Below are 13,263 nucleotides of genomic sequence, written 5' to 3' on the forward strand. Positions count from 1 at the left end.
CGGAACTGTGATTTGGCACCTCAGACCTGTGCATAAGACTGTGGACAGAGACTTCAATTTGACCTGTGTTGGGACTGAGGTTTGAGGAGACTGTGGTAGTTCTGAGTAGACCTTAAACAGTCATAAACAAACCGTGGAGCGCGCAGAGAATGGACCTTGAATGATAGCTTCGGACCTGGTTTTATTACACTGTTTTGGAGCAACTTCTGTATCTTTTGTGAAGTAGATTTAGAACATCTTTCTAGCAGAACGTGAGGCCATCATCTTGAGCCTCCTTGTGACATTAAAAAAATCAGTTTTGTTGGCATCATTTGAATCTTTTAAGGACAAGTATTTTAGCATCATTTGATGACACTTTTGGAACTGAGTATAGCAGACTTTTAAAGAGCGCTATTGAAGCAGTGATTTTGCATTGGAATTGGCTTCTTAGAACTGAGTTAAGATCATCTGAAAGCTGAGTTTGGAGCTGAGTTGAGGACTCCTGGAGCAGCCTTTCATGAGCAAACTTAAAGACATCCATGGAGCATCATGAAGCATTGTTGAAAATTCTTGGAGCAATCTTGAAGCAGGTTGGATCAACATTTTTGGATCAGCCTTCTATAGGATATCTTGGGCAGTCTTGATCAGCACTTTGAAAGCAGTCTTTGAGGCAGTTTTGGATCTGACCTTTAGAGCAGATTTGTTGAAGCAAAATTGAAAGGCAACCTTGATAGACTTGATCTCAGTTTTGGAGTTGCTCCCTTGTGAACACTCTTTGCATCTTTTGGAGGCCTATAGTTGTGAACCTTGGAGGCTTGTGCAAGTTGAAGAACTTGAAGACCTTGAATAGTGGAACCTAGGTTGCATGAAGCGACGAAACGTTTCGGAGTCTCCGAAACGGTACATTTAGACATGTCACCTCCCAAAGATGGAAACGTCATCCAAAACGTCAAATATGTTTATATATATATAAAAAGAAATTTATAAATAACTGAATAACACATAATCTTGCAAGAGAAAGGGAATAAGACCCATGTATGACAATTTAGAAGGAAAACCAAGTCTATATTAACTCTCATAGATGATTACATGATGGTCGAGTTTCGGAGTTTCGGGTACGTCCCGAAACACCGAGTTCCTAGAAGTTTCGTGCAACATAGAGTGGAATGTTTGGGGACTTGCACAAGAGAAGTATTAGATCTTGAAGAACACTCTTGGAGAAGCCCATTGAAGACTCTCTTTAAGAAGCCCATTAAAGACACTCTTGGAGAAGCCTGTTGAAGTCACTCTTGGAAAAGCTTATTGAAGCCATCATGAGGTGACCTTGAAGGTTTTGTTTGGGTACCATGAAGGACAACGGAGACACGTTCATGTGAAGAGATCAAGGTTGCCATTGATGACATAACATGGAGACTACAGTGAAGACGAAGATAGACAGGGCTCATTGAAGAAGACATTGGGAGCCGTGAAGTATAACCAAATACATCTTGACAAAGTGAAGCTAAGGGTTGGAGCCCAAGAGGTTGGAGCCACGAACTGACAAGGTTGGTGCCTTGGAGGGTAGGGTTGGAGCCCTATAGGATTAGAATCCTCAAGAAACCAGGTCGGAGCCTGAACCAAATATAGGGTTGAAGCCCTTGAGGTTGGTGCTTCAAAATTGACAAGGTTGGTGCCTTGGAAAGTCCAAGTCAATGCTTGGTACATTACAGGTTGGAACCTCGAGATTGAAGATCGATGTCTTCATCTAGGGTTGGAGCCCTATCTATATTGTACTTGATTTATTGTAAAGAAGAAATTAATAAAAGCTTTTATTCTTATTGTTCATTTTGTGTTCTAAATATAAGTGATCTAACTGGTAAAAATAATCATTGAAAAGAAATATTGATTCACCCCCCCCCCCAGTATTTCCAACAACTGGAATCGGAGCCAGTACCTTCACTCAAAGCCTAGCAGCTTGAAGGTTGATCCTTAGAACACAAATGGAAAAGCCAAGGAAGAAAGCCTCCAATCCTCCTAAAGATGTCTCTTCCTCTACCATGAAAACTGAAAACAATCAAATTGAGAAAGTTCCAGTGTTCAATGAAAACTTTGAATGGAAGGTAAGAATGAGAAATTTCTTAATGGCTCAAGGCATTGGAATATGGGAATCAGTGAATATTGATAGCACGATGGACGATGAATACAAGGAGTACAATACAAGAGTAATAAAGACAATTTTGAATGCGCTACCAAATCCTATAAAGGCCAATTTGGAAAAATGTTCGTCAACAAAAGATGTATGGGAACCTGTAACTCCTAAAACCCGTGAACCTGTACTCTATGACCTTGTAAGTTGTGGTATATCCACCTAATACTTAAGAGCCTATTGATCCCCCTTTTTTGATTCATATGACCTCCTAAAGGCTTGATCCTCCTCAAATCTTTCATCCTGCCTAACCATTGTTTTCTTCAAAGCGGGAAAGTATATACGATAAGCGGCAAGCCTTTGAAGTCTCACTATACCCAACTAGAATTTCCTTTTCTATAGTGGGCTCTAGCTTTGTCCTCTTCTTTGAAGGGACGTGTGAGTAAGTCAAGCACCCAAGTGCCCGACTTCAAGCTCTTCCCTGCAAAAGCCTCAACCCAAAGGAAAAAATGATAGACCTTGATCATGTAACATGGCTCTTGCTACCCCAACAATGGCCATGTTCTTCCTCTCAGAAACCCCATTCTGTTGCGACTTCTATGTAACTGTCAACTCTCTTTTAATGCCATCTTGCACATGGAAATTCTTGAAGTCATTGGAGGTATACTCACCCCCATTGTCTGACCTCAACACCCTAATTTTCCTCCCTGTCTGGTTCTCCACAAGAGCTTTGAACTCTTGGAACCAGCTAAAGACCTAACTCTTGGTCTTCATGAAGTAAATCTAGGTCTTCCTAGAGAAATCATCTATAAAGGTAACATAATACTCATACCCACTCAAAGAGACTGATGACATTGGACCACATACATCTGAGTGTACCAAATCTATAATCCCTACTACTTTGTTGTCACTGTTTGGAAAAACAGTCTTGGTGTACTTTCCAAGTGCACACCCTTTGCACACATCTTGATGCTCTGTACTGAACTCTGGTAATCCTATAACAACCTCCCTCAACACCCTAAGAGCCCATGGTGCAAATGAGCCATCCTCCTATGCCATAACTCACATAAATCCTTGTAGTTGATGTTAAGTGCCAAGGCATGAGTTGGTTGAAACATGAGCCTATATAGTTTCCCTTGTCTGATCCCAATCACTTTTGTTGTTTTGACACTAGATCCCTTAGGATGAATAAGTGATTGTCCATCTCGAAACACCAACCCAAGAACATAAAATGCATCTTTCATTACCATGGGCAGTCGGAACTCCCTCTGAAAGGATATTGTCCCACACCCAACTGCCTTGACCTTGGTGTTGTCTCCAAGCACTACCTCAAGATCCACACCACCCTCTGCAAGATCTGTAAAGTGCTCACATAGACTTGTCATATGGTTGGAGGCCCCACTATCTATATACCAAACACTGGTAGATGTTGCACTCGTGGAAATCAGCAAAGAAAACTCTCTCAAACTGAGTGGAAAACTCATCCACTTCCACTGAAGCTGCAAGCTGCTTCTTCTTCTTCTTGTTACGACACTGACCTACATAGTGCCCAAATTTATGACATGCAAAGCACTTGACTTTGCTCATGTCCTTTTTCTATTCACCCTTTGACTTGGCCCCACCTTTAGGACCTTTCTTGGACCTTTTCTTGCCCTTTGCTGAAAGAGCAACATTTTCCTCATCATCCCCTTGCTGCTGACCTGTATGAATTAAACCAAGTCTAAGCTCCTCCTGCACGAAATCGTCCCAAAGTCTCTCCCAATTGGGCATGTTCTCCCTGGCAACAATCCCATGCACAAAGTTATCCCATGGTTTAGAAAAACCATTCAAGGTTGTCGTAACCAAATTTGATTCCTCCTCACCAACAGCACCCAACTCATCACGCACCTGTGACACTCTGGTAAGGTATGATGTAACTGTATCAGATTTAGTCATCTTGGTGTTCCTTAACTTCTCTTTTAACACCATCTTTCTGTTTTGGTTTGAGCTCTGGTATAACTTGCATAAAAAATCCCACATCTCATATGCATTATTCTTACCTGTAACATGACAAATCACATGGTCTTTAATGGCATCAAGGATAAACCTTTTGGCTTTAACATTTTTTAATTATATTTGGCCAAAAGTGTTGCATAAGTAAGAATTGTGACAGGCTTTTCAACTATGTCCCACAACTCATATTCCTCCATAATCAATACAATCATCGCTTTCCATGGGCTGAAATTTCTTCCCCCTCCAATCTATCCTCAAACTTGTAGCCATATGACCCAGTTAGCTGATAACAAGGTCCAACCCTTTTCTTCGTGAACAATCTGCAATTTTCGTGCAAATCCTAGTGTCTTTGTTATTTGTTTTTCCCTTCCAGTATCATGTGCTATGATGCCATGTAAAAATCTTTCTTTGACCCAATCACCGGTTTTCAAATTTCAATAAGTTTTCTCAATTTAATGTTCATTCATAAATGCATATTCATCTGAACTTATAAATGAAAACACATTGAATCATTTACTTCAAATACTGAGAGGAAACTTAGAAAATTAATCACATAAAAGAAAAAAAATTCGGGCAACGCCCCTGGAAAAAACCCAAAGGAAAAACCAATAGAGTAAATTTTATTATAGGCTCACAGAGAAATGAATTTAAATTTTTACAGCAATAAATATAATACTTCTTCGAAAACTGTGCCCTTTCACCACCTCAATTTCTGTGCCTGACTTCTTGAAATCTGTGCCTGATTTCCTGTACAGTTTGTACATCCTGTATGGTCTGAACTGGAAATAATAAATGCCCTCAAAATCTGTCCAGTGATACCTCGATTTCTGTGCAATGACTCAACCTCAAAATCTGTGCAAGGTGCCTTGATTTCTATGCAATGATTCAGCCTGAAAATCTATGCAGTGATACCTCGATTCTGTGCAATGACAGCCTCAAAATCTGTGCAAGGTGCCCCAATTTTTGTGCAATGAAACAGCCTTGAAATCTGTGCAAGGTGCCTCGATTTATGTGCAATGAATGCTGAAACATTCTCCTTGGTTTGTGTGCCAAATCTCTTGGAACTCATGCCCCTTCGTGCTTCTCCTCCCAGCATTCTCCTTGGTTTGTGTGCCAACTCTCTTGGAACTCATGTCCCTTCATGCTGCTCCTTTTCCTCTCTCATGTGCTGCTTCTCCTCTCTCTAATCTCAAGCATGAGCAAAAATAATAAAAAATTAAATGTGCCTTTACCTAGAAACTCCTTTTATATCTCATTATAACGGTTGTAACTTACACCTAAGATCTAATGGGTGAGATGTAAATCTTTGGCCAATAAGATCTAGGGTTGTGATTTAATCTCTCATTATCACAACTTAAATCATTTTAGTCACATTAATTATTAAATAATGCATAAAAGTCACTTTAGCTTTAAAACTTACTAAGTTAATGTTCTAGAGACCACTTTTTGAACACTCTCCCACATGCTAGACAACAAGCCAATGTGGAAGACACTTGTCCGAGCTAATCTCAACACTAAGATAATCCCCACTTGGAGGAATCAGAGGATTAATCAAGCAAGGGTGGCTAAAAGGTTAGATTTCTAATCTCATATCCTCTTATATCAGGCCAAGTCAGGATCAGATCTAGGGTGGAGATAGGTGTTGAATCTCACCAACATCCAATACTACACTTTCAAATAGCCAAAGAGACGAGCAAAACCTCAAGCCCATTCAAATTCAACTCTAACGGGTTGCAGGAGGAAGACTTCATCAATGTAGTCAAATCTACAAGGAAGCTCTATGATGTCAATCCAAGAGAATCAACCAAGATACACTCTGCATGTAGTTTAAATGAAGTAAAAAAAAAATTGCAGTGACTTGGACCTATGCCAAGAGAAAAAATATGATCAAGTAGCTACAGTAGAGGCTAGTATTGCATCCATATGAATATTAAGAAGGATGAAAGGATGAAAAGACAAAGGAAAAATTAAAAGCTCTAGAGCAGAAGAGGAAGCTATTGGCAGAAAAAGAAGCTATGTGGAGACTAAAGAGTAGTATGGTTAGCTCATGGTGACAAAAACACAATTTTTTTTCTAAATTTGCTAACCATACGGAAAATATCAACACAATCTGGGAAATGTCAAGAGAAGATGGGACAAAGGCTACATCCTTTAAAGATGTTATTGAACTTGGAGAAGCTCATTTTTCAATTTTATTTTCACATATATTCAGATAAATAATGTTGCGATTTGTATGAATCATGTTATACAATATATAGAGTCAATATGCTTGATTTTGTATGAATCAGGTTATACAAATATAGAGTCAATATGCCTGATTTTGTATAAGCATTGCAGAAGTTGACAGGAAGACCTCTTTCTTTCCTACTTTTGTGGCAGAGGAAGATAATAAAAAGCTGATGGATCCAACAACGAAAGAAGAATTACAATCAATTCTGCAGAGCATTCAAAAGCACAAAAGCCCTGACCCTGACTGTTGGTCAACCAAATTCTTTATAGGATTTTATGAACTATTAGAAGAGGATCTCCCGACGGTTTTTGAAGAATCCACACCCACAGGTAGGATTCTGGGAGCTTTCAACACCACCTTTTCAACTCTTTCTCCAATAAAATACAAGCCTGAATCTTTTGATGACTTCAGGCCTATATCACTGTGCAATTGCATTGACAATGTCATAGCTAAAGTCATAACTGTAAGGGAAAAATACTTTATTGTTGAATCCATCCCATTTGAATAATTTGACTTCCTCAAAGAGAAACAAATTCATGATGCTATAGGTACATCTCAAGGAATGCACTCTCAAAACTAAGAAACTATCTTATATGATGCTCAAATTGGATCTCTTCAAGGGTTATGATAGAGCAAACTGACTCTATAAGGCCAACGCTTATCCACATTGGGTTCGAGGTAAAGTTATAGCCGGTCAATTGGATTAAATTCCTCTCCTCACTATCCTTTGTAGCCTAATCAATGGTTCAGTTTCTACCTTCTTCCTCTAGGACCATTTCTCTTCCTAAATGTATCTAAAGGTCTCAGAAGAGCTATAATAGAGGCAAAAAGCACTGGTAATTTTAAAGGTATAAAAATTGGAAGATCTCTTTTTTTGACTCATTTACTTTTTGTTGGTGATGTTTTGTGTTTTTGCGATGGGTTGTGGAGAGATACTAATAAATTGAAAGAAAACCCAGATTTATATTGTACAGGTACAATTATGATAATCAATGAGCGAATATCCTCTATCTGCTTTAATGGGATGGATGAGGATTAGCTCAAATTCGTTCTTCAACTTCTTCCTTATAACACCTCTGCACTCCAAGATGGTTTTAAATATCAAGGGCTCTTCATAAAATGAAATGATAATGGTATAAATGGTTGGAGATGGTTGTTAGCGAAGGTGGAAAGGAGAATAAATCATTGGTGTAACAGGTAGCTATCTAGGGACACAAGATTAGTGTCCGTCATATTTGTGCTGGAAGCTATCCATGTTTACTGGTATACCCTACCCTATATCCTAAAGGGAATTCCAGAGAAAAATAGGAAAATAAGCTTCAGATTTTTATGGTCTGGGAACAGGGAGGAGAGGAATTTCATTGGTAAAGCAAGCAATAGCCACGTCAAAGGAAATGGGTGGATGGGATCATAAAAACATACTCCATTATGGGAATGCTCTTGCAGCCAAGAGTGTGTGGAGACTAATATCAAAACATGGCCTCTGGAATCAGATTCTCACTCAAAAATATATCAAGCTTAAGTCAGCAGAAAAATGGATTAGAAGTCCAAACAAACCCAACAACAATGCATATAGATTCTATAGTATAGGGAAAGCAATGACATTAGCCTTCTCTTCAATAGGGAAATGGCTGGCATGGAAGGTTGGTAATGGGGCAAAGGTGAGGGTTTGGATAGATCTGTGGGTGGGGAGTCGAGCTGATTGCAAGTTGCCGGAAAGTTATAAATTCCTTCAACAAAGAAGGAATTTTCAACCTGACCCAAGCAGATGATCCAGAACCTTCTTCTATAAGGAAACAGGATTGGAAGAAGGCTTAGCAAGTAGGTCTAGAAGGCCAGGACAAGATGCAAGGGGAAGCATATCTAAATAAATTATAAGTGTGTCATGATCATATTAAAGAACCTGATGATGACCTCATCTTGACTAAAGCGCCACTCTTTGGTATTTACACTCCGAAGATAAGGACACAGAAATGTATAGCTCGGACAGACCAGAAGACATTCTTTGGTGGTGCAAGAATATTGGAAAAATCAGGTCCCTTCTAAAGACCAGATTTTTCATGTTGTCGACAATCAGAGATAAAGCACTCACATCTGAAGTTTTTAGAAAAGGAATAGATTGGGGCCAAGAAGATGTACCATGCGTAAGGAGAAGAAGAAAATATAGGCTACTTATTAATATCTTGCCCTAGTCAGGAGAAGTCTGGAATGAAATGGATACTTTGACTGGCAGAGTCGAGACAAAGAATTGTTTGCAAGGAGCTTCAGTGGAAGATGGGCCATGCAACTTGTATCTGTGATTCTCTAGAGACTTCTGAAGAAGCACTTAAAGATCTGAAAACCAAATCACTCACAAAATCATCAGCGTCAAACTTTTAAGGGGCAAGTTGAGGCACCATGTATAAAGAAAAATGTCTGAGTGAATGGGACTAAATTGTACAGACTACCTGGAGAAATACCTGGTTAATGTTTAGGTAGATCTTGATTATCTTAATGACTGTGAAGAAGGCCCAGGCAACAACATGGAGAAACAAGTACGATTTTGGATTTGGCAATAAACTGGAGAGAATAGGGTATAGATGAAGCCAACTAGAGCCCCTGCAACCATTGTCCAGAAAAATTCTTCCATAACAAGTCTACTAAAATTAAAACACAGTTGGATACAAAGTTTTCAGTTTTTAATATGATGTTTTAAACTTTTACTCTGTCCAGGGAACTGCTACAAGATGTCATGAAAGTGACTAGTCTGGAGTCTTAGTAGAAAGGGAAAAATTTAAAATGATCTGTCAATTTTGTAGAGACTCTGCACCTAGAGATATATCTAAGGGCCAATGTAAATTTTGTGTTATTATGTAAATGCTTGTATTTAAAAACAAATGACATAATTGTAAGCATCTCTTACCAAGTTGCCCATCACCTGTCAATGGCTCTGCTTCATCCACTGCAGCATAATCAGCTTGTTGATATCCCTAGCATAAATTATAGACCAAAGTCAATAATCCAATGGAGAGGATTTGATTCTTCGAGCATGAGATATTATTTTAACTAACATGCCCTTGTGGCCACATCTAGTAATCTTCTTTGAAGCACAAAGGTACTAATCCTGAAGAACCAGATGCCTACTAAAGAAAAGCAGAAAACTGCCAAAGGAAAGCCCAAAATCAGTTTATGTGACCTCATATATACTAGTTCTAAGTTCTCTTACAGGATCAACTTCCTCTTCTGCAGTGGAAATCCACTTGTCAGAACAACGACCAGAAATAAGGCAGACTAAAAGTTGATTGGCTGCATCTACCACTGTTTCTTGGCATGTATGATCACACACTGCAAGAGTACAGATGAAAAAGATTATTTTTTTCTCCAGCCCAAAATAATAACACTGATTACACTGAAGACATGGAATACAATTCTCCCAAATCAAAATTAATGTAGTCTAGGTAACCAAGCTTCTCCTCAGAACAAGAATAATGCTGTAAAAAGGCCTCGGCATACCATGCACCAATCCTGTTTTCTCACATAGAAAAATGTCACCAACTTGAGAGTATGTGCATGTACTTCCAGAGCATGCATGGGCACCTGTGAAAACATCAGGCAAACCATGATGTTGCTTCAACTGATTAATTTGATCACCCACTGTTGCATCAGGAATCATGATATCATCCTTCAACTGCAATACACATATGAGACAGCATTTATGAATTTAAAGAGTTGTGATATTCTGTAAACTGGTAAAAGTAAAGGGAACATTGAATCAGTTAAAATGATAAGTTTGTCAAGAGTAATAACCATTGAATGATGAGGAGCGTAACTGCGTTTGGCTGCTTGCATTTGTATGTAGTACTCCTGAAATTCAATGGGACAACCTTGAACAAATTCCATCGTGTCTACCGTGTCACGCTGATTACAAGAAACATAAGACAAGTTTTCTGAGCGAGTCTCTCAAATTTTTGAAAAATGGAGTTTTCTTTCATATAATCTCTCAGGTCTGACAGTCAACATTAAAATAACAACACAGTTCACGTTCCTTAAAGACTAGAAGAACTTAGTCCCAGTAATAAGCCTAATTGGCCGCATTGACACATATAGTTGTAATATGATCATAAAATACCTAAAATCCATCGGCGATCAACTCCCCATGCTTCCCCATGGGAGTCTCTGTCGTCATATCACACTAACGGAAAGAGCATATTCCTATTTATAAGAAGTTAATAAAAGGTTACCCAAGAAAGCTTTGATGTAAACCATGGAAAAAACGAAAAACGTGTGGGAGGAGCAAACTATTAAATGAATGGAGTAATAGGAATAGTGCAGACAACTCATTCTCTGGAAAACAGGGGCTAAGATCTTAACAAAAGGAAAAAAAACTAAAATTGATGGCTGGCAATTGAGGGGAAAACGTGAAAAGAAACAACAGAGCTACATAGAATATTTCAAAATTGGTACAGATCATAAAGTTCCAGCATGCATAGACGGTTAACATACCACAGAGCTACATAGAAAATTTCAGAAGTGATACAGACCACAAAGTTCCAGCATGCATAGAAGGTAAACATACCATCAGCATGTAAAGCAGATAATAGCCTTCATTCAAGATGAAGTTGTTGATGTTTTGGGTAGCATCGGGAGTATTCTCACATGTGGGACAAGTGGGCTAAGTGATGGAGCTTTGCACCCATAGACCCATGGTATTCTGATGACCCATCATATTCTAATTACCCATGGTATAGACTATAGACCCATGATATTGCACCCTTTGGAAAAGTATAAGTACAAGGGTGAGTGATTCATTCTTGTGGGTTGGCAAGAGAGTTTGTGGAGGGAAAAGAGGGCCGAGAAGGACGAGAGGGCCAAGCAGGGCACAGAGATGTGCAAGAGCACAAGACATTGAGAGAGAGATTCTCTCAAGTAAGAAAGAGATCTGCATGAGTAATATTGCAGGTTTGTTGTGAGTGAGATACTCAGTTATGTCGGGTCCGAGGAAAGAGCATGAAGCAACAAAGGAGATCCAGATCAATGATGGATCTAGGGCTTGATTTGATAAATCAGATCCAGGGTAATGGTTGTATGTGTAATTTCCTCGAGGGCCATTATCCCTTCTACGAGAGCCCTAGATTCTTGCTGAAGGACTAATGAGATTTATGTTTTGGGGCTGAAATTTTGTGTTTATTGTGCATAATTTGTTTCTAGTTAGGCATATCAGTGTGTTTCAGTTAATTAGTTGGGTTAAAGTTAATTTGAGACAGTTACCAGATCTGGTGTGTGTGTGCGCACTCAGTCTAGTGCCCAAAATCTAACATGGTATCAAAGCATGGTCTCTAAAAAGGACAGTTGGATCTGAGATTTGCACAAGTGACAGCACTAAGAGGGAGTTGTAAGAACTATTGCAGATAGCAGCAGTGTTTTGAAAAACCATAGCAAGCGAGTTGGCTAAGTATGGAAAACTACTTGTATGGGCCGTGACAGCCTGAATCAGTAGGCCTAGTTGCCTAGTAAGACATGGAATAGATCGTTCACACGTGGAGTTGTGGACAATTGCAGCCCGATGTGTAGACAAAGAGAAATGGATGAGAGATTCATTATGATCCATGTGTGAAGGTCTTTTGAAGATATCTGGGCTTGGAGGGGCCGCGTAAGGGCCAGATCTATTCTTGTAATAGGAGGAGGGCCAAGAAGGCAGGACTAAGATGGTCAGAGGGTTGAGATAGCCATTGCAGATCCATGTGAGAAATTCGGAGTGAAGGCATGCGATGTAGAGTCAAAGGGAGTTAGGCTTTGGAGGTAGTGAGTCAAAGGGAGTTAGTCTTCAAGGGGAGTTAGTAGCTCAGAGGAAGACAACCTTCAAGTTTGGGAAGTCATGGTACAAGATGGCCATGAAGGATGCTCAAGAGCGGGAGGCTTCTAGGAGTAGCGTGTCTTTGAAGAAAGGCCCCTGTCATACAGCAAGAATTGCTTTTGTGTCATATGGAGCAGTTGTGGTAGTGGATCAAGGGTGGAAATTTTTTTCCAAGTTCGAAGGCAAAGTCACTTCAAAGTGGTGTTGTGAGAATACATCCCTCGCTAAGGAGTGTTGACATTTTGGGTAGCATCGGGAGTATTCTCATGTGTGGGACAAGTGGGCTAACTGATGGGACTTTGCACCCATAGACCCATGGTATTTTGATGACCCATGGTATTCTAATGACCCATGGTATTACACCCTCTATAAAAGTATAAGCACAAGGGTGAGTGATTCATTCTTGTGGCTTGGCAAGAGGGCTGAGAGGGCCGAGAGGGCCAAGCAGGGCTGAGAGGGCCAAGCAGGGATGAGAGGGCTGGAAGAGCTGAGAGGGTCTAGCAAAGCATAAGGATGTGCAGGAGCACAAGACATTGAGAGAGAGAGAGCCGAGAGGGTCTAGCAAGGCCGAGCAAAGCATAGAGATGTGCAGGAGCACGAGACATTGAGAGAGAGGTTCTATCAAGTAAGCAAGAGATCTGCATGAGTAATATTGCAATTTGCAGGTTTGTTGTGAGTGAGATACTCAGTTGTGCTCTGTCTGAGGAAAGAGCACGTAGCAGCAAAGAAGATCCAGATCAGCCAGATCGAGGACGGATCTAGGGCTTGATCCGTTGGATCAGATCCAGGGTAATTGTTGTATATGTAATTTCCTCGAGGACCATTATCCCTTGTCCAGAAGCCCTAGATTTTTGTTGAATGACTAATGAGAATTGTGTTTTGGGGTTGAAATTTTGTGTTCATTGTGTCCGACCTAATTTCTGGTTTTATAAGTTCCACCGTGCATAATTTGTTTCTGGTTAGGCACATCAGTGTGTTTCAGTCACTGTTGATAATATCGGCGATATATCGGCGATATTCGAAAATATCGCGATATTTTCGGCAAAACGATATATCGCCGAGAAAATATCGCGATATTTTCAAAATATCGCCAAATATCGGAAA

General features: G+C 39.8%; 1 protein-coding gene across 2 annotated transcripts in view; it reads right to left on the reverse strand.

The window, feature by feature from the left end:
• Positions 1-13,263, reverse strand: part of LOC149145974 (F-box protein SKIP31-like) — a 94,552-nt gene that overhangs the window by 18,764 nt on the left and 62,525 nt on the right. Inside the window, exons 4-7 of one of the 2 annotated variants that reach the window (XM_089448803.1) lie at positions 10,113-10,223; positions 9,819-9,993; positions 9,532-9,650; positions 9,244-9,295 (exon numbers count right to left, since the gene is read on the reverse strand). In XM_089448803.1, coding sequence (XP_089304929.1) covers positions 9,244-9,295; positions 9,532-9,650; positions 9,819-9,993; positions 10,113-10,223 — 457 coding nt within the window. Of the gene's footprint in view, positions 1-9,228; positions 9,296-9,531; positions 9,651-9,818; positions 9,994-10,112; positions 10,224-13,263 lie in introns of both variants that reach the window. The other variant, XM_089448802.1, reaches the window with a different exon arrangement.

Source organism: Pinus tabuliformis, chromosome X (assembly GCF_031772625.1).
Source record: "Pinus tabuliformis cultivar Carrire ecotype Pingquan chromosome X, CPIR1, whole genome shotgun sequence".
Classification (NCBI taxonomy): Eukaryota; Viridiplantae; Streptophyta; class Pinopsida; order Pinales; family Pinaceae; genus Pinus; species Pinus tabuliformis.